This window comes from Capricornis sumatraensis, chromosome 23, assembly GCF_032405125.1.
Source record: "Capricornis sumatraensis isolate serow.1 chromosome 23, serow.2, whole genome shotgun sequence".
Lineage (NCBI taxonomy): Eukaryota > Metazoa > Chordata > Mammalia > Artiodactyla > Bovidae > Capricornis > Capricornis sumatraensis.
The window spans coordinates 39,539,667-39,561,896 of record NC_091091.1 but is presented as its reverse complement, the minus strand read 5'-3'; the positions used below and the strand labels follow the sequence as shown (position 1 = coordinate 39,561,896).

General features: G+C 52.0%; 1 protein-coding gene across 2 annotated transcripts in view; it reads right to left on the bottom strand.

The window, feature by feature from the left end:
- The window catches only part of GRK5 (G protein-coupled receptor kinase 5), a 232,187-nt gene that overhangs the window by 124,541 nt on the left and 85,416 nt on the right, over positions 1-22,230 (bottom strand). For both annotated transcript variants that reach the window (XM_068961250.1, XM_068961251.1), the window contains exon 2: positions 1,282-1,377. In XM_068961250.1, the coding sequence (XP_068817351.1) occupies positions 1,282-1,377 (96 nt within the window). The remainder of the gene's footprint in view (positions 1-1,281; positions 1,378-22,230) is intronic.

Genomic DNA, 22,230 nt, shown 5'->3' with positions numbered 1-22,230 from the left:
GCAGCATTTGCCACTGTTTGGTTTGTGTATTGGTCTAGAACAGAAATGAGATTTTTATTTAGGAAAGCCTTCCAGCAGGACCCCAGCAGAGGCTGGGCAAACACCAGGGCGACGGACTGCAAACACGCAGGAAGGCCCAAGCCCTGGGGCCCGTCCCCGCGAGCAGCAGTCCCTCGGCTGGTTTATGGCGGCCTTCCTGTTTTCCCGGCCTCTCTTCACACTGCCCTCACACACAGAGCCTTTTCAATGCCCTCAAGGAGAACAGAAGAATTCATTTTCACACGCCAGCGCACACGTTTCTCACACCCTCCCAGGGGACTGGACTGTGCCAAGAGGCTGGTTTATGGACTTAGACAGACAGATGGGGCTGGGGCCCATGGGGTGGGGCCCGTGGGGTGGGGTCCACGGGCGGAGCAAAGCTCAGGGGTAAATCCTAGGCTCCTGGGTCCCCCAAACCGGAAGTGAAGAGGGTGGGGCCAGGCCAAGTGGAAGGTGAGGGGCCTTGGTGGCACCGGGGCAATGGCCTGAGGCCTCCTAGGGAGCAGGGTTAGACTTGGGGGGACTGAGAGTCAGGGGGCAGGGAATGAACCTCAGTAGAGCTTGCTCACCTCCAAGTGTCAGGATCAGAGAGGAGAGACATGGAGAGTGAGGGAACGCTAGGTCCCTGAATCTGGCTCAAGGGTAAACGAGAAGGAAGGTAGAGAGTGAGGCGTCCCTGGCCGTTGCCCAGAGATAACACGATTTTTTTTTTTTTTTGGATGGGAGGAGTCTTCTTTGTTCGTACCCATTGGCATTTCTGGGTGGTGAGTGTCTCCAGGACCTGGTCCCTGGGATATAAAGGAGGCAAAAAGGAAAGCCAGGAGCTCACTGGCACATCATCACTCCCCACAGCTCGAGGTCCCAGCCAGCCTTCCTCTTCCTCATCTTTAGGAGGACAAACGAGCCTGGCAGGCTACAGTCCATAGGTTTGCAAAGAGTCGGACATGACCAAAGCAACTTAGCACGCACATACGCACGCACACAAAGTAAGGGAGGCAAATTAACAGCCTCAGAGGGTAATTGGGGGTTGATCCCACCCAGCACGCATCAAATGCTCCATGAATTTTGAATGAATTGGCTGTATCTTTATGCCAACTGGCAAAGGCATCAGCTTGGAGCTCCTACCTGGCACCCTTTACAGCACTGTCTATTTTGACTCGCTGGACAGATGACTCCACAGAGACTGGGCTCCTCGCTCCCCTCCCAGCTCCTCCCTGCGCCCCCTGGAGCAGAATGGCTTACCTATGGTCCTTCGGAGGTCTTCACACTGGTTAATGTGAGGGAACTTCAGGATTTCCTTCCACTTCTTGCTTTTCCCTTTGCGCTTTCCTCCGCCTCCTGCAGAGATGGGAGAGAAAGACAGGGAGCTGATGCTGGTGTTGCCTGAGGTGCCATAGCCCACATCCCATCTCAGTGAGCCTGGGTGCAGCTTCCTAGCTGGGAGACTGGGACAAGCCCCTCCCCAGCCAGCATCAAGCCTATGCGTCCTTCCTTCAGGCTCACACAGGTCTGGGCTCCCCAACCCAGCACAGCCTCTCCCATCACCCACTTCTGCACCCACACTGGGTGCCCGTTCTTCGCTGATATATTAACCGTAGCTATGCAACCCCACTAGGGACCTGGCATCAGCCCCAGACTAGACCTCAACCTTTCTATGGCAGAACCTGGCCAACTGGCTCAGGAAAGCCTGGTGAAATGGACTCACAAATGGGTGAGATGGATTCACAAATGCGCCCCCCCACCACCACCACCTCTTTTTGTTCTCTTGTTTCCTGTGGACAGTCCCCATCCCCAGCTGGAGGCCAGGTGCTGAGGACAAGGATGTCAACTCTCCCTCGCCTTGAGTACCCCCTTCTCCCACCTCATGATCCCCAGGGTCTCGAGGCTGGAAGGACTCCTGGTGGACCACGTCAGCTGCGACCCCACCCCGTATGCTGCCCAGCGTGCACTATAATGAACACATGCTAGGGACACACATGTGATGAATATGCACACGTGACAAACATACAAACACAGTGAACACACATGTAACAAGCACAGAGAATGAATACATGTAGCTGTAAGGTGCACCCACGGGTGTCCCTGTCGTCCCCACCACTTCTTATCCCCGCACAGTGGACAGACATCAGAACACTCAGGTGTGTACACAAGGGGCTGCTGACTCCGGCCTGCATGTCCCTGAGCCCACCACCGCTTGGAAATGGGGCCTGGAGGCACCTCTGTGCCATCACATGCTCAGGACCCCACAAGAACCTGACATGCATTGGTCTGACCCCTGTCGCCAGAGTAGTCCTTAAATACCACTGGTCAGTGACTCATTAAAGGTCACATAGCCCTTTAGGCCCCTCTCAAGATTTTAAGGTCCTTTTATCCTCCTTCATGGGATCAACACCCCAAGTACCTGTGGGGTTTGGGGCCTGGTTACAGAAACATGGGATCTTGGGCAGGCCCTTGGCACCTTGGGCTGCTCTCTAAGCTGGGTGGGTGTGATGTCCCCCCAGTCTGGCGGGGCAAGGGCCCTTTCTCCAGCCAGCCAACCCAGGGTATCCCAAAGGAGCTGGGCTCTGGGCCCACCCCCAGCAAAGTGTGTGTTCTGGGGCTGGCATGGAGCTGATCTCAATAAATGTAGCCGCTTCCCTGGTGGCTCAAATGGTAAAGAAGCCGCCTGTAATGCAGGAGCTGCAGGTTCGATCCCTGGGTCGGGAAGATCCCCTGGAGGAGGAAATGGCAACCCACTCCAGTATTCTTGCCTAGAAAATTCCACGGACAGAGGAGCCTGGTAGGCTACAGTCCACGTGATCTCAAAAGAGTCAGTATCAATAAATGGAGATTCCCAAGTTATCCAATTGCCCTAGAAAGCTGAGGCCACCTTCTGGAACAGCCAGTGTGTGGGCTTCTGAGGCCAGAACCAGGACCATCCTCAGAGCTGGGAAGGAGGAGAGGGAGCCAAAGACAGAGGGGCAGGACACAGTCCATTTCCTGGCTCTCTGCTCGTTCTGCCTCCAGCCCTGGGCAAGCAGCTCCAGCTCCCTCTGCTCAAGTCTTCACAAAGATCAAAAGCATTGGACTCCAAGGAACAAAATGAATGTGTATGGGGCACATGCTGTGGCCAGGCACCATTTGGACATTATCTTATTTAATCCCCAGAATGACTCCTGGAGGAGCAGATCACCAGGTACATCACAGATGCGTTGTGTAATTTCCAGGTTGTGTAATTTCCCAGCTGATGGCCTGCACTGCTTCACGCATGCTCGGTGCTCCCACCGGAGCTGACACACATCACCGCCTACATACATGTTGGAGCCCTTCAGCTGGCCTTCCCTGAGTCCCCACTCTAACTCTCCCAGGCAGAGCTATTACTATCCCACTTGAAAGACAAGGAAACTGAAGCAACAGGGAAGAAAGAGGCAAGTCTCCTACATGACACAGCTCACAAATGGCAGAGACCAGACCCCAGCCTGAGCAGAATCTAGACCCCAGGCACTCATACACACCCTTCTGTCTATAAAGCTCCCTTTCAGGAGCTCTGTGAGCCAGGGGAACTCCCAGGGATCACAGAGAAAGCTGACCCCTGGACCTCAGAAGTGACAGGACATCCGGTAAGAGCAAGCAGAACTTGGAGCTCTTCAGTGGAGACCCAGGCCTCCGAGGAAACACGCCACCCCACACCTGTTCACTGAACCAGGTGTCAAGATTTAAACACTGAGGTTTTGCATATAAACCCAGATTCGGGACTTCTCTCCTGTAACCAGACACATGGCAAGGCTCAGACAGAGCTGGGCACAGCTGACCCCACGGACACGACACGTAGCCTCCATTGGGTAGCCAGCCTGGCCCCTTAGAGCTTAGTTATGTGTATCCCCCAGGGGAGGGCTGCCCCCTGGAGAAATTAGCCAAGTCTGCTCCCATCCTCATCAGCTCTGGCTCCAAGACCTAAAGGAACGGTTAGAGCTCATCTAGTACCCACCACCCCCCTCTAACCCCCGCCATTCATTCCACACTCTTCATTCCCAGATCTGGCTGGTATGAAGCACTTTTTGTGTGTGTGGTAAAATATAAGTAACAGAAAATATACCATGTTAACCATTTGTAGGTATACAATTCCGCGGCACTAAGTACATTCACAGTGTCATGTAACCATCGCCACCATCCAGCTCCAGAAATCCTTCATCATCCCTAGCAGAAACTCGGTGCCCATCCAACACCAGCTCCCCGCCCCTCCACCCTGGTAACCTCCGTTCTACTTTCTGCCTCTCTGGTTTGACTGCTCCGGGGACCTCATGAGTGACAGCACGCAACACGTGGTCTTCCGTGACTGGCTGATTCCACTTGGCAGGATGCCTTCCAGGCTCATCCATGTTGCAGTGTGTGTCAGATTCCACTCCACTGCACGGTGGAATAATCCTCTGTTGTGTGTGTGCACACCACCTTTTGTTTATCCATTTGTCTGTTGGTGGACGCTTGGGTGGTGTCCACCTTCTGGCTACTGTGGATACGGCGGCTCTGAATATCTGAGTCCCTGCTTTCAGTTCCTTCAGGCATATGCCTAGGAGCAAATCCGCTGGATCATGTGGTCATTCTATGTTTGCCTTTTTGAGGAATTGGTGAAGAACTCTTGGCCATACGGACTCACAGGCTGTACCTCATCAGCTTGAACCCCAACTCTGTGAGTGGAACCAGGAATGAGGCTACTTAAACAATCACCCCCAAGTGATTCTTAGGTAGCCAGTTTATGGAAACAGAAGTCTATTTTATACTCACACACACACATATTTTTATAGACTAACTTCTCCATTAAGAAAGTTAACACAAAGAAAATTAACACAAACTCATTAATTCATTCAACCAATATGTTGAGCGTTAACTAAATGCCAAGCAGTATGCAGATGCTGGGGACACAGGAATGGGAAAGACTGAAGGGGCTTCCTTCTTGTGGTGCCCAATCTAGTAAGGAAGACATTAAAGCCTTGACAGCAGTGGTTCTCAACCCCTGGGCAATTTGTCCTCCAGGGGACATCTGGCAGTGTCTAGAGATATTTGGGGTTGTCACATCCGGATGAGAGTGCTGCCAGCATCTGTCAGGTAGGGGCCAGAGCCAGAGTTAAACATCACACAAGGCGCAGGACGGCCCCCTTACAACAGAGAACAAGGTGCTCAAAGTGTCATCAGCCAAAGTGTCAGTGGCATCAGCATGGGTTGGAGAAGATACGTGCTTCTGTTTGCACATGTGGTTTGTTTATTGGCCCCATCCCCTCCTTGGAGGGAGCCCCCTTCCTCCACGAGGCCCCCCCCACCTGCCTGACCGCACCCCCACCAGCCTTGCTCAGCTCTGGTCTTTGAAGCCTGGGATGAGCTGGAGTTCCATGTAGTGGGGCACTCTGTCCTCTTAGCCACCTCACTTTCAGCACATGGAAGGTAAACCATGAGCAACAGTGGGCTGCTGGGTGAAGAAAAGAAAGCCGAGGGATGCTCAAGACAGGAAGTGGCTGAATCAGCGTGGGTTGGAGAGGATATGTGCTTCTGTTTGCACATGTGGTTTGTTTATTGGCCCCCTCCCTCTCCCTGAGCCTGAGGTTTCTCATCTGTGAAATGGGGCTAGTTCTAAATGAAGAGCACAACACGTAGCACCTAGCTCAGTGCTAAGCCCAGATAATACCAAATGGAGGGATGCTGCTTTATTTATGACCCTTATGACCAACACTCAGGAGAAGTGCAGAGTTTGGGAGAGACTCCCTAGTAACGGGGCAGCGGTGGAGGTGGGGAGAGGGGAAAAGTCAGTCAAGGCCACCTGGAGGATGTAACACGGAGGCTGGAGTGATGAAGAGCGGGTGGGTACCACAGCCTCCTGGGGGATTCCTTCATCCTCCTCACCGCCTCAGCCCCCAGAACGGGGCAGGGACTACGTAGGCAAAACCAAAGTAACCCTTAATCGCCGGTACCTGTGAATACGTTAGGTTACGTGGCAAAGGGAATTACGATTACAGACGGAATTAAGGATAGTAACAGGGATGTTATTCTGGATGATCCGGGTGGACCTGATGTAACCAGAGGCAGAAGAGTCAGCTCAGAGTGATGTGATGTGAGAAAGACAAGATCAGCTACTGCTGGCTTTGAAGAAGGAAGGGGCCACAAGTCAAGGGATGCAGGCGGCTTCTAGAAACTGGACAAGGCAAGAACAGATTCTCTCTTAGAGGCCCCAGAAATGTAAAGAGTCCTGCCAACTCCCTAGTTTTTAACCACTGAGACCCAGGTTAGACTTCTGACTTCTAGAACTAATGCCTCTGCCTACTGAAGCCCTGCTCCTTCTTCAAGGCCCCCTTGTAATCCCGCCTCCAAGGCTGCTCTTGAAAGGCAGATCCCTCGTCTGGCCTACAACCCTCTCCCAGCTCAGCCCAGATTCTTGCTTCATATCCTTCCAGAGGGTTGGACAGTTAACACAACTGCAAGCTTTTGTTATGTTATGCTGACAGGGTAAATGAGTATTTGCAGGGATTGCCCTCTGGGCTTAGCACTGAGCTAGGTGCTGCGTGTTGTGCTCTTCATTTAGAACTAGCCCCATTTCACAGATGAGAAACCTCAGGCTCAGGGAGAGGGAGGGGGCCAATAAACAAACCACATGTGCAAACAGAAGCACGTATCCTCTCCAACCCACGCTGATTCAGCCACTTCCTGTCTCGAGCATCCCTCGGCTTTCTTTTCTTCACCCAGCAGCCCACTGTTGCTCATGGTTTACCTTCCATGTGCTGAAAGTGAGGTGGCTAAGAGAACAGAGTGCCCCACTACGTGGAACTCCAGCTCATCCCAGGCTTCAAAGACCAGAGCTGAGCAAGGCTGCTGGGGGTGCGGTCAGGCAGATGGGGGGGCCTCATGGAAGAAGGGGGCTCCCTCCAAGGAGGGGATGCCAGCAACACAGGCTGGTAGTCAGCCCAGAGGTCTCCCACCAGAAGTGAGAAGAGACCAAGACATCGGGCTTGGGGACATGGGCTGAACTCCACTGCTCACAGTTCTGGGGAAGGCACCAAGGGACCAGGGCGGTGGGTCTCTCCCCCGAGTGGACACGAGCCCAAGCGCAACCTGGGGAAAGGTGGGTGGCAGGAAGACGCAGTGTTCCCCAGGAGCAGCCTTCCAGGGAGGAAGTGGCTTAGCATATCACGGCTCTCTCCAGCCTCCAGGGTGCCCCCTTGGCCGCCAGCAGTGGCCTTATGCAGGTGCAGCCCAGATGGGCTGAGAGAAGCGTGATAAGCAGGTGGCAGCGCAGGGGAAGCGGGGAGAGCGGCCAGCAGGCGGGCAAGCCCCAGCGGGGATGGAACGCAGGACTTGGGAAGAAAGCAGAGTAATAAAGAGCTCAGCGCTCAGAACAGGCTGAGCTACTGAGAAACTAATTGGCATTTCTTTCGCTCCTGAGGACACCCCCAGGGAAGAATGAAAGGATCACGCCAAAAAGCTGCCATGAGAAAACTGTCATTGTGGGGGAAGAAATTGGCTGTTATTCTTGTGGCATCTACTGTTTTCCAGGGAGGTGTTTGTGCACTTTGAAGGCTGAGGACTGAAATGAGAATGTGGGGGAGAGTGTCTGGGAGGGGCAGCAGGGGGAAGACTGCACTCCAGGAAGACACGGTCCCCACAGGATCCCAGGGATGAGGGACTATGAGCAGCGAGGGACCCGGGGGCAGCCTGACACAGGGGAGCTGATGCAGAGACTCCTGCCCCAAAGGACACTGACAAAACAGGCAACAGCAGTGACCCCAGTGGTCTGAGGTCTTATTTTGGGGACTCCTTGGAGCCTTAGGGGCTTCCCTGGTAGCTCAGATGATAAAGCATCTGCCTGCAATGTGGGAGACCTGAGTTTGATCCCTGTGTGAGCCTGAGCGACTCACTTCACTTCACTTTGTGGCTCAGAGGGTAAAGAATCTGCCTGCAATGTGGGAGGCCTGAGTTTGATCCCTGGGGTTAGGAAGATTCCTGGAGAAGGGAATGGCAACCCACTCCAGTATTCCTGCCTGAAGAATCCCATGGACAGAGAAGCCTGGAGGGCTACAGTCCATGGGTTCGCAAAGAGTGGGACATGACTGAGTGACTGATACATGCTTTGGAGCCCTAGGACTTTTGGTGCTATCTTTGGAAGGGATAGAGGCCACAGACCTTTGCAAAACAATTGACCTCGAACTTCTCATTAATCTTACAGTATATCTGATTTGGAAGTTAAAGAAATGTATTTCCTGTACTCCCAGGGTCAGGAAGCTGTTTGTTTAGACATCTTCTCATTTAATCCTCTCATCAACCACACAAGGTAGGTCCTCTTAATGGTCCCATTTGACAAGTGAGGAAAGAGACTCAGAAAGGCAAGAACTTTGCTTCAAATCACTCAGTTTGTGTTACATCTGAACCAGGACCCAGGGACTTCCCCAGTGGTCCAGTGGTAAAGAATCCATCCACCTGTAATGTAGGGGACATGGGTTCAATCCCTGGTCGGGGAACTAAAATCCCATGTGCCAAGGAACAACTTGACCTCGAGCCACAACTAGAGAGTCTGAATGCTGCAAGGAAAGATCCTGCATGACGTGATGGAGATCCCGTGTTGTGCAACTAAGACCTGACACAGTCATCTTAAACAATAGATAAACCAAGAGCCAGGCATCCTGACTCCTGGTGTACTGTTCTCTTTCTCCCTAGTAACAAATGAGCAATCAGTCAGAGAAAGGTTCCTTGGGTAGAAGCTGAGCAAGACTCTCTGCATGTGTTGCAAAGGACTTGCCTTCCCGCCCTCGAATCATTGGTTCCCAGTGCGGTCCTTGGACCAGTTGCACCAGCATCATTGGGAAATTCGTTAGAAATGCAAAACCTTGGGCCCCACCTTAGATTTACAGAGTCAGAAATTCTTGGGGGGCGGGGGCAGCAGTCCGTTTTAATAAGCCTTCCAGGTGATTCTGATGCAGAGTCAAGTTGGAGCAAGTCCTTGAGCATCACGTGGGAAATGGTACGATGGGACCATGCTTTCTGGAAATTGCTCTGATTATTATTTCTGCTCTGCCTACTTCTAAAAACGATCTGAAGAGAAACACAGGGGTTTGGACAAATTCAGTGATGCTGGGGTCTGACTCTGTTAAGAACCCAGGTCCCTGTCCCCTGCCTGACTCAGACATTCTTCTCACAGGATGCCCGCAAAGCCACTTATCTGGCCACTGGCTGGAGTAGGGGGACAAACTGGATATGGACCCAACAGTTTCCAGAAAACTAGAGGGAGACACTGGAGAGAAGCTCACCACTGGCCTTGGTGGGTACAGGCTACTGAGATGGCCTCAGGGACCCACGATTTCAGGCCCCACTCTGGCTCCCTAAGGAGCGGGAAGGACTCCCTTCAAACCCCACCCAAATCATCGGCACACACACCATATAATTCCTGGGTGCCCTGTCCCATTCTGATGGCCCTTGGACCTTTATTGTTCTACAGACTCCATAGAGAAGAGCATCACCCCCGGAGATGGCACACCGGGATCTGTAGAGGACCTAATGCATTTTGTGGGCCCTGAGGAAGTGGAGGCTGGTTTTCCCACGGACTACATTCCTCCAAGACAGACTTGTCGATTCAGATTGCAAAACTGTGTTGGTGAGTGTGGTTCTAGCCAAGGTGAGCAGGATGAGAGACTCATTCAACTTGACCCCCAAAGATGAGGATTAACACCAGGGTCATAAGGAGCTTCTAGGAATCCAAGGAGAGGCAGTCAAGAGCAGCAGGGTTTGTAGGAACAGGAATGCCACGGAGACATGGAGAATCTGGGGCTGGGGTGTCTCTGCCTCTCTGCAGACCATGCCAGGCTCACTCACCTCTTTGCATCGAACCCAACTTGCCATAATGAAAACACTGACTTGGTCCTTTGCTCCTGGGAGGTGACCTCCCAGTCCTGGGAATTTTTGGAGTGTTGGGGATGTGGGTTTTATTCATGGTGGACCCCCAGAACCACACCTGAGCTTACGCTAATGAGATGACTCAGGCTGAGACTGGCCATGCCAGAATGACCAACCATGGGGTTAGAGGGTTGGGCCTTTGAGTCAAATGACAGTGTCCAAACTTCAGGCTGGAGACTGAGTTCAACCACGTGACTAATGATTCAATCAATCATGCCTAAGTAATGAAAGCCCAATAAAAACTCTGGGCACCCAGTTTGGGTGAACTTCCTGGTTGGTGCTCACACATCGCCGCTGGGAGGGTGACGTATCCATCACAGACCCTGCCTTGCGCATCTCCTCATTTTGCTGGCTCAGATTTGTATCCTTTCACTCTAATAAAATTGTAAATCTAGAGCTCTCCTGAGCTCTGTGAGTTGTCCTAGCGAATAATCAAATCTGAGAGGGGTTGGGGGAATTTCCAAATTTGTAGTCAATTAGTCAGATGTACGTGTGGCCTGGGGACACTCAAACTCGCTTCTGGGGTCTGAAGTGAGGGTGGTGGTCTTGGGGGGACTGTGCTCCCTCTGTGGAGTTTTTGGTCATCCAGGGTAGTCAGTATCAGAATTGTGCTGCAACCGGCAGGCCCCCAAAGCCCCCTGCCTACCCATTGGTCAGAATCCTGAGTCCAAACTCCCAAGGGGGGCTTCCCTGGTGACTCAGATGGTAAAGAATCTGCCTGCAACGCAGGACACCCGGGTTCGATCCCTGCGTGGGGAAGATCCGCTGGAGAAGGGAGTGGCTACCCACTACAGTATTCTTGCCTAGAGAATTTCCAAAGAACAGATCCAACTGGCCAACACATCTTTTCCCTCCAGGCAGGCCACACGCAGAGCACATGTTTGAGCAAATTCTGGGAGATGGTGAAGGACAGGGAAGCCTGGCTCCCTGCAGTCCATGGAGTCACAAAGAGTCGGAGATGATTGAGCCACTGAACCACAGTAACAATAAGGCCACATGTCACAGGCCAGCCTTGACTCTGAAACAATCCTATCAGTTCTGGCCCCTGTGGATGGGGCGAGACAGAAGGGCTGAATGAGACTTGCCGAAACTCAGTGGTGTTTCCCAAGGTAGGTAGTGCCAGGCGTGACCAGAGGCAGCACAATCAAAACCACAGAAATGGCCAGCCTCCTGGCCAAGAAGGTTTAGAGCACCGCTGGCTAAAGGCACTGGAACACGGGTGTTAGGGGAGGGCCTGGGCCACAAAGGGCTCCAGGATGCTCTGCAGGGCCTCTTCTTCCTTCCATCTCGGAGCCCCTCCTATAGGGCCTGTGAGTCATCAGGGGATCAGGAGGTTGGAAAGGTCATGCTAAGGCTTGGAAAGGTCATGCTAAGGGGCCAAATTTGTTAGAAACTCAAATTGTGTTGCAAAGCAGGTGTTTAGGATACACATCTCGGTGTGGGGGTGGGGGGGGTGGGGGGGGGTGGGGGGGGTGGCAGCGGGTGACAGCCATGAAAACCAGAGGCGTGGCTCTCAGCACACTTGGATCAAGGTCTGGGAGGGTCTCGAGCATCCCTGGGACCGCGTGGGAAGGCTCGCTCTCTGTGTTCCCAGCCACAGCGGCTGATGACTCAGCAGCTCCAGCTGGTCAAGTGGAAGGCTCTGTGACAACACTGCCTGTGACGTCGGTGGGGTTACAGAGTCTGTTCCGTCCCTTTCTACCCAGGTGAGCTTGCAGGACTGTTTCTGCAGCGTGGCCCCCAGGGCTGGTTTCCAGAAAGTCTCACTGTGGGGAGGCTCTGGGTGTTCTTGGAGGCTGGTTTCCAGAAAGTCTCACTGTGGGGAGGCTCTGGGTGTTCTTGGAGGCTGGTTTTCCTCCGAGAAGGCAGGTTTTCCTTATTGGTGGAGGGTGGAGGCAGGTGATCCCTGGGTCTGCTCCTTCCTCCACTCGCCCCTCTCTGCCACCGGCCTTTCTGTCCCACCCCTGGGGCTCCGCGACCTTCGCCACTGCCACAGCGGTATCCATAGCCCTGGCTGGTGGGGGGCTGTGAGGGAGCCCACTGGTTCAGTCTTTCCGTGCAGCCCCAAACAAGGCAAGAGACCAATTACAGGGCCATTTGGGACTGGGTCACTGAGTGACTCAAGCCTTTTCTAAAGGGACTCCAGACAAAGGTACTTGAGGTGATCTCAGCCTGCAGGTGACTTTCTCCAGCCCAATGCCCTTGGCAACCACTGTGGAAGGAAGACAGGGCCCTGCTCCCTGCCCCCCACCTCAATTTCCTCACCTGGGAGGGGAAGGGGGGAGCAGGGGGCGGGGAAAGGTGGAACCAGGTCAGGGCCCCAGAATCTTTTTTATCAGAAGCGTTTCTTTACAATCCCATAGGTACAGGTAAGAAGGGAGCTGATCGGGTGGATTGGGCAAAGGGGACGGAGCTTGCAAATACAAGGGCCAGGGGCCCCGTTCTGTTTTTTGTAGGTCTCACTTTCTAGAAATAGCCAGTAGTCACAGGGTCTCTGCCTCGGGGTACCCTCTTCTGTGAAGTTCCCTGGACACCCCCTGAGTCTAGAGCGCTCCTCCTCTATCCTCCCCTTCCCCACCACCCCCAACTCCTCTGTTACCCCCGTCCCAAAGTGCTGGGGTTGAGATGTCAGCATTTAGGGGCACTGAGTGGACACGCCCCCAGACCTACCCACTGATGGGAACACTTGAAAGAAAACACAACCCGAAAGGCACCTCTAGCCCAGCATCTCCAGTGATGGGAACTGTGTCGTTCATGCTGGGTGGTTGCGTCCACGGTTTACCAGGACAGGAAGACACTTGGTGTCTTCAAGTGTGTCCAGCACCTTCCCAGTTTGACGAAGACCCCAGGGGTGGGCAAGAGAGGCAGGAGGGCAGAATCAGGGGACACAGAGCCTCTTCCCATGCAGAGGTGCTGCCCATGGCCTGACCCTGCCCCACCTTCACCGCTTGGGAGCACTGACCCTTCCCACCGGTGCAGAGCCCTAAGGGAGGGGCTTGGGATACAGGATGAAGCCCTGGATCAGTTCAAAAGGCAAACACTGGTGCAGACGCAGCCAGTTCAGGGAGCACCCAGACCAGACTCAGGCAAGGAGGGGTGGGACACGAGACTGGAAGCCTTTCTAAGGCCTATTAACACACCTGGGAGCTGAACTCGGGGCTTAACTGGGGCTTCCGTTGTTCACGGGGACCCCACCAGATGGGTGGGTAAAAACCATGGTGGGCAAACGGGGAGCAAGTACATTCCCACAGCCTGGGTCTCGGGGCCGGCTCCACCCTCCGTGGGACCGGACATGGCGCGGCAAAGACACACAGTGATCCTGACCACAGAACGTTTTGCGGTGCCCCAGCTGTCAGCTACAAGCACCTAAAACCTCCAGTATGTTCTTCAAAGGAAGTGCAGTGTTGAAGTGGTGGGAGGCATTGGGGGCAGCACGGGGCATGTGCGGCCTGTGGCCTGCGGGCAGGTTCCAGCACCTCCCGGCCCCACCTCATGGCCACACCACCGTCATCGGGCTTCCAGGGCAGAAAAACCTCAGCCACAACCAGAAGGATCCCACAACCTCAATTAGGAAAACCCACACCGACACAAGACCTGGTAACTGGTTGCCACGAGGATGGCGGAACGTGGCCCCTCCCTACCACACTGAGCCTGAGGGAGGCGAGGCCTCTGCAGTCTCTTGGGGAGTTGGGGGGGTGCAGGAGGGCAAGGCAGCCAGGGGACGGTCCCTCCCAGGAAACCCTTGTTCCCAAGGACAGCGCTAAGAGTGGGCCACCTTGACCAGAGGCTGTGGCCCTTGAGTGACAGCTGCACTGTTACCAGCTTCCCCGGTGGCTCCGATGGAAAAGAATCTGCCTGCAATGCAGGAGACCCAAGTTCAATCCCTGGGTCTGGAAGATCCCTTGGAGACAGGAATGGCAATCCATTCCAGTATTCTTGCCTGGAGAATTCCATGGACAGAGCAGCCTAGTGGGTTACAGTCTATGAGGTCACAAAGAGTTGGACAAGACTCAGCAACTAACACTAACTGCCTCCAGGTCACTTCACCAGAACATAAGTGGCTGTCACAGCATGTTATCTGAGCCCTGCCATGCACATGGCCTTCCTTAAGTCACTCAGGGTTTTCTCTCACAAAGGAAGATGCTGCTACCCAACTCGCCCTGCTGTGGGGTTAGAGCCAAGTGTGCAAGTATCTAGCACACAGTAGGGGCTCACGAAACGTAGCCACTATCATCACCACCACCATCATCACCACTGCCATCATCATCATCACCACCATTAATTATCATCCCCACCATACCCATCCCCTTCCACCAACCCGATCAACATCACCATCATCCCCACTCACACCGCCATCCCACCACCGCCAACTTCACCATCAACATCCCATCATCCCTACCACCACATCATCATCACTGCCATCCCACCACTGCCAACTTCACCATCAACATCCCATCATCCCTACCACCACATCATCATCACTGCCATCCCACCACCGCCAACTTCACCATCAACATCCCATCATCCCTACCACCACCACCATCATCATCACTGCCATCCCACCACTGCCAACTTCACCATCAACATCCCATCATCCCTACCACCACATCATCATCACTGCCATCCCACCACCGCCAACTTCACCATCAACATCCCATCATCCCTACCACCACCACCATCATCATCACTGCCATCCCACCACCGCCAACTTCACCATCAACATCCCATCATCCCTACCACCACATCATCATCACTGCCATCCCACCACCGCCAACTTCACCATCAACATCCCATCATCCCTACCACCACATCATCATCACTGCCATCCCACCACTGCCAACTTCACCATCAACATCCCATCATCCCTACCACCACATCATCATCACTGCCATCCCACCACTGCCAACTTCACCATCAACATCCCATCATCCCTACTACCACATCATCATCACTGCCATCCCACCACCACCAACTTCACCATCAACATCCCATCATCCCTACCACCACCACCATCATCATCACTGCCATCCCACCACTGCCAACTTCACCATCAACATCCCATCATCCCTACCACCACATCATCATCACTGCCATCCCACCACTGCCAACTTCACCATCAACATCCCATCATCCCTACCACCACCACCATCATCATCACTGCCATCCCACCACCGCCAACTTCACCATCAACATCCCATCATCCCTACCACCACATCATCATCACTGCCATCCCACCACCGCCAACTTCACCATCAACATCCCATCATCCCTACCACCACATCATCATCACTGCCATCCCACCACCGCCAACTTCACCATCAACATCCCATCATCCCTACTACCACATCATCATCACTGCCATCCCACCACCGCCAACTTCACCATCAACATCCCATCATCCCTACCACCACCACCATCATCATCACTGCCATCCCACCACCGCCAACTTCACCATCAACATCCCATCATCCCTACCACCACATCATCATCACCGCCATCACCATCATGACTTTTGTAAATGAGATAACTGAGGACACAGAACTGGTAAGGGACAGACAGCAGGTCTAAAATCCAGGTCTTAGGACTCGCAAGTTTGGCCATCTCTCTACCCTACCACAACCCTCCTCAACAACACACACACACACACACACACACACACACACATAACTCCATCAACATGATGTCAGCATCTGTCCGGACATTGGCCAGAGGTGCTGTGGGAAAGCCATACAGGAGGGCTACAGGATTCGGCTCCGTGACCCCGCTGATCTCACTGGCTTCTACTCCTTCCTTCACTCCAGCCATCGTCTCTTCCTCATGTTCATCACACACCCAGGCATCATCCCAGTTGAGGACATTTGCTCTAGGTCGAGAACTTTTTCTGTAAAGACCCAGCTGAACTCCCTGGGTCACAGACAATATAATATATAAACAAATGAACATGGCTATCATCCAATGAAATTTTATTACAAAAACAGACAGCAGGCTGGTGACCCCAGGGGTCATGGTTCACCTAAGTTCATCTGCTATTGCTGTTCCCTCTGCCCCGAGTCCTCCTCTTTCCTTGGGAGAAAACACCTCCATGTTAACGCCTTCCCCTTCTTTAGGCTTTTACACAAATATCGCTTTCTCCATGAAGCTCACTCTGACCACTTTTTCCTCCTAATAAATAATTTTTCCCTAATGAATAAAACTAATTACTTAAAAGTGAACAATTCAGGGATATCTAGAACATTCATGATGGTGTGCTAAAACCACTGGTGCCTAGTTCCAGGGCATTTCCCTCCCTCCAGAGCAATACCCACTGCTTACTGTTTGAACCCTACAGCCTCTACTCACCCTGCTGCCTGCCTCTCCAAATCCCTCTATCTTTTTATATATAAGGTACATTTTTTTGATGTGGATCATTTTTTAAATCTTTATTGAATTTGCTACAACATTGCTTCTGTTTTATGTTATTTGGTTTTTTGGCCCCAAGGCATGTGATACCTTAGCTCCCCAACCAGGGATTGAACCCTCACCCTCTGTACTGGAAGGTGAAATCATAAACACTGGACCAGCAGAGAAGTACCCCTCTACCTCTCTTTTACTTTGCAGTTTTAATTTCTACTGCACACATCACCCTGTAACATTCTATATGGCTTATTGCCCATCTCCAACCCTCCTTCCCCTGGAATGAAGGCTTCACCAAAAAAGGGATCTTTATTTTGTTCCCTACGATGCTAAAGCTGAAGCTCCAGTACTTTGGCCACCTCATGCGAAGAGTTGGCTCATTGGAAAAGACTCTGATGCTGGGAGGGATTGGGGGCAGGAGGAGAAGGGGACGACCAAGGATGAGATGGCTGGATGGCATCACGGACACGATGGACGTGAGTCTGAGTGAACTCCGGGAGATGGTGATGGACAGGGAGGCCTGGCGTGCTGCGATTCATGGGGTCGCAAAGAGTCGGACACGACTGAACGACTGAACTGAACTGTCTCCCAAACACCCAAAGCAGTGATTTGGCACATAGTAAATACTCGATAACTTGTTGATGAAGAGACTGATAAACAGATGGAGGGGCAGGACCACAGGGAAGAGAAGGCTTCCAAATGGACTTTAAGACAATAAAACCACATCATACACTGTCGTCTTTCCTGAGCCTGGACTCTTCTCCCGGGAAATGGAAGGGGCAGGGCGCACACCGCCTCCCAGCCCTGCCCCTCGGGTATGTCTCCTCCTGTCTTACTGGGTCAGTTATCCTGACCGGGGACCAAGTGCTCCTTTTCCTGGAGCAGTGAACAAAGAGCAGGGGCTCTCATCAGATAGGCATGGCTGGACTTCCGGGTCCTCTGTCCACCAGGTAGCCACAGGACACCTCCCCAATCTCTCTGAACCACAATTTCGTCTTTGCAACTCCATGGACTGTAGCCTACCGGGCTGCTCCATCCATGGGAATTCTCCAAGGAAGAATATGGAGTGGGTTGCCATGCCCTCCTCCAGGGACCTCCCCAACCCAGGGATCGAACCCAGGTCTCCCAGGTTGCAGGCATATTCTTTACCACCTGAGCCACCAGGGAAGCCATGTTTCCTAATTGGTGTAATAAAATGACCAAATACCCTTTGTAAGGCTCAGATTAAGAGCATGATTAGCACAGTGCCATGCACTGGATGGGCAAACACTATTTTCAGCCTTCCTGCTCTCTGTCTTGGCTCCCGAAACATCCCCTCCCAGTGGCCTCACCCCTCTCCCTCTCCTTCTCTGTCTCTTCAGTTCAGTGAACATTTCCTTCAAGAGAAGACAGATCCCCCTGTCCTCTTGCAAACACTAATGACCTCCTTAAAAATGTCCTTTCCAAGGAAAATCATTTTCTAAATGTACTTTTGGGCTTACTATGCTTTTGCCCACACTGGTTTTCACAGTTAAGAAAGTTTGGCCACAAAAATTGACTTTTCACTGCAAAAGTAATCCCCATCTCTCAGCAAAGCCCAAATTTGGCCACTTTTGTCTTCATTATGTTTCCCCTGGGTTAAAGAAGAAAAGAAAGTGTGGGGAGATTGGGGAGGAGGAGGGAGGTGAGCTGACCCCTGAGAAAAGCCACTGGCATTGACAGTTGGCCCCTGAAGCACAGCTGTGGCTATTCTGTTAGAGAAATAAACAGGACTATTTGCTCATGAAAAAAAACGCCCCAATTTTTCATAAGATATTCATAAAAATATTTGCATTTCCCTGTGAGTAATAACTACTTCTGCTGTCCCCAGAATTTTTGCATCATCTACTTGAAAGAAGCTGAACAGACTATTTAGAAAGCCTTCCCAATCAAATCCACCCAGCGACCTAGGCACGTTATGATGTAGCTATGACTGTGCACACGGAAGGGCTGGGAGTCTGAGGTGTAAAGAGATCAGCGCAAGCCAGGCCCCAGCCTGAACCCGACAGCAACATAATCGGCGATTCAATAAATCCACCATAGCAAAGTGGATTTATTTTGCAGATGCAGGAACAAGCCCAGAGAGGCCAAGTATCCAGCCCAGGGTCACACAGCCACTAAGTGGCTGAGCTGGAATTTGAACCCAAGAATATCTAGTTCTTAATTCCCGATCCTCGAGACTGACATGAAGATAGTTCAAGGGACAGAGGAGAACTAGGCCTTGAGAAAGCTCCCCCCAAGTCTGAGGCCATGGAAGCCCCAAACCAGCACAGCACAGTGGCACCTGTAGAGAGGTTTCCAGTGCAGAGGTGAAATCTCCTAAGCTGGGATGCAGAAAAGAATTCTGATTCCCACCAGTCTTCCCCCAAACATGTACTTCCACCTCTCAGCAGACAGCACCACCGTTCACCCAGCCACGTAGGCCAAAAGCCTCAGTGTCATCCCCCCATCCCATCCTCTTCGTGGCCTCTGCAGTATAATCAGCCTCCATGATGGTCCAGTGATTCTCTTTTTTTTTCAGTCATGCCGCCTGGCATGTGGGATCTTGGTTTCCAGACCAGGGATCGAACCTGCACCTTCGGCAGTGGAAGCACAGAGTCTTAACCACTGGACTACCAAGGAAGTCCCAGCCCAGGGATTCCTGCCTCCTGGGACTCACAGCCTGTGCAGTCCCCTCATGCACTGAACCTGTGTAACCAAGGGGATGTGGTGGACATGACAGGACTGTGCCCTCTGCACTGGGACACTCACTCTGAGGATGCCTATGAAGGGGCCCATGCGGCCCCTATGGCTCCTCCTATGGAGGAGCTGAGACCTCCAGGAAACAGGCAGTGTTAATTTGCCAGTCGTGTGCGTGAGCACCTTTGGAAAGTGGGTCTTTCAGCCCCAGTCAAGCGTTCAGGTGAGGCAGCTTCAGCTAATATCTTGCCTGTGACCTGAGACCCAAAGCCAGCACCACCCAGCTGAGTCACTCCCCAATTCCTGACTCAAAGAAAGGAAGTCACTCAGTCATACCCAACTCTTTGTGACCCCACGGACTATAGCCTTCCAGGCTCCTCTGTCCATGGGACTTTTCAGGCAAGAGTACTGGAGTGGGTTGCCATTTCCTTCTCCAGGGGATCTTCCCGACCCAGGGATCGAACCCAGGTCTACCGCATTGCAGGCAGACGCTTTACCATCTGAGCCACCAGGGAAGCGTAAAGAGTGTGAGTTAACAAATGTTGACGGTTGTTCTAAGCTGCTAAGTAACCTTTCACACGGCAACAGCTAACTAACAGTCTGCCACCTGCAACCATCCACCAAGTCATATAGATTCTCTTTCCCAATGACATTTTGACTCTGCCATCTCCCTCCCCTTCCTCAGTGCACCACTGCCCTGGTCCAGGCCACCGCATCTCACAGGATGACTGCAGCAGCCTCCGATGGCCTCCCTGCCTCCACCCAGTTCCCATCCAACCCATTGCCCATGTGGCAGCCTAGGTCAGTCTACAAAAGCAAACCACTTCTAGTCTCTCCAATGGCTCCCCATGGTCCTTGGGATAAAACCTGAACTCTTCACCATGACCCACAAGGCCTGCAGGCTAAAGCCCACCTGTCTCTCTCCCCAGCATCATCTCCTGGTTCACTCAGTGCCAGCCAGAATGGGCTGCCTTTGGTTCCAGTTCCTCCCTCCTCTCTCCCCTGACTCTGAGTCTGTGTTCCAGCTGTTTCTTCTGCCTGAAACACTCTTCCTATGACTCTTTCTTTGGTTTCCAGCTAAGAGGTCACCTCCTTCGAGAGGCCTTTGCTGACTACTTTGTCTAACAGATACTCCCTGTTACATCTTGTTTACCCACTCCCCTTATAAACTATGCGTGCATGCATGCTAAGTTGTTTCAGTCGGGTCTGACTCTTTGCAGCCTTATGGATTGTAGCCCACCAGGCTCCTCTGTCCATGGGAGGATTTCCCAGGCAAGAATACTGGAGTGGGCTACCATGCCCTCCTCCAAGGGATCTTCCCGGCCCAGGGATCAAACCCATGTTTCCTATGTCTCCTGCATGGCAGGTGGTTTCTTTACCACTAGCACCACCTGGGAAGTCCCTTATAAACTATAATGACATTAAATTATTTTATGCATTTAGCTTTTAAGCTTGCTTATTGTCACCCACTCCTCTCACCCCTTAGAAGGTTACTCCTCAAAAGCTAGCACCATGACTATACCTAGTGCCTGGCTGAGTAGGTACACAATAAAATGTCTTAACTGGATGAGTGAATGAACCCCATGTCTTAATGAGACCTGAGAAAAAAAAAAATCCCTATAATTTCAGAGCTTGAAACTCCCATCAAGAAAACCATTAACTCACTTCCTGTGTGGTCCTAGGGAGTCCCTTCCTCTCTCTGGGCCTTAGTCTCTTCAGATGAGGGAACTGGGTCCATGAGTTCTCAGGTCCCGTGGGTCTTTATTCTTGACACATAAGCAGTTAAGCCACACTCTGGGGAAGGTAAAAGAACCCCACTTTTTGTGCTGCTGGACAGGACCAGAGGGCCTCACCTTGGGTTTTACAGAGCCAGTACATTGTCCGTAAAGATCAACTCAAGATAGCTTATCTACAGAAAGAACTGTTTTCTTTAAGGACTGTTTAAATTCCTGACCTGGGGATTTCCCCAGTGGTCTAGGGGCTAAGAATCTGCCTTGCAATGCAGGGGACACAGGTTCAATGTCTGGCCTGGGAAGTAAGATCCCACATGCCACAGAGCAACTAAGTCCACGCGCTACAACTACTGACCCCGAGCACCACAGCAAGAGTCCGGGAGCCGCAACAAAAGATCCTGCACAGGACATGGAAGCAACCCAGAGGTCCATCGGCAGACGAATGGATAAGAAAGCTGTGGTACATACACACAATGGAGTATTACTCAGCCATTAAAAAGAATATATTTGAATCAGTTCTAACAAGGTGGATGAAACTGGAGCCTAATATACAGAGTGAAATAAGTCAGAAAGAAAACCACGAATACAGTATATTAACGTGTATATATGGAATTTAGAAAGATGGTAACAATGACCCTATATGCAAGACAGCAAAGAGACACAGTTGTAAAGAAGAGACTTTTGGACTCTGTGGGAGAAGATGAGGGTGGGATGATTTGAGAGAATAGCATTGAAACATGTATATTATCATATGTGAAATAGATCATCAGTCCAGGTTCGATGCATGAGACAGGGTGCTCAGGGCTGGTGCACTGGGACAACCCAGAGGGATGGGATGGGGAGGGAGGTGAGAGGGGGGTTCAGGGTGGGGAACACATGTACACCCGTGGCTGATTCATGTCAAGGTATGGCAAAAACCACCACAATATTGTAAAGTAATTAGCCTCCAATTAAAATAAATAATTTTTTTTAAAAAAAGGTCCTGTACAATGCAACGAAGACCTGACGCAGCCAAATAAATAATGTATTTTAAAAATTCCCAACCAAGTGAAGTCCAGAGCTACTTCTACCACAAGCACAGGTTCCCGAAGATGAACCAGAGCACCTGCGTTCTCTCCAAGGACCTGGCCATGCTTGTTCAGCCCACAAAGATGTGCTGGGCATCTGATCAAAACCCCACTATAGGTGATCACTCACAGAAGACCAAAGATGGTGCCTGGGAGGTGGAGCATAACCCTGGGGCCTTTCAGAGGCAGAGTCTATGTGGGTCCCATAATCTTTTCCCTCCTTCCCTTCACTTCCTAATTCCCATTACACAGCAGAGAAAATGGGGACAAGGTGGTTGGCCTTACAAAGTCTTTCTCTAAAATGCTTCTTTAATTGTGAAATGGCCAAGGAGAGCTGTATTTGGCAGATTACATTTCTACCCCTAGGATTTCAGATTCTAACTTGAATACAGAAA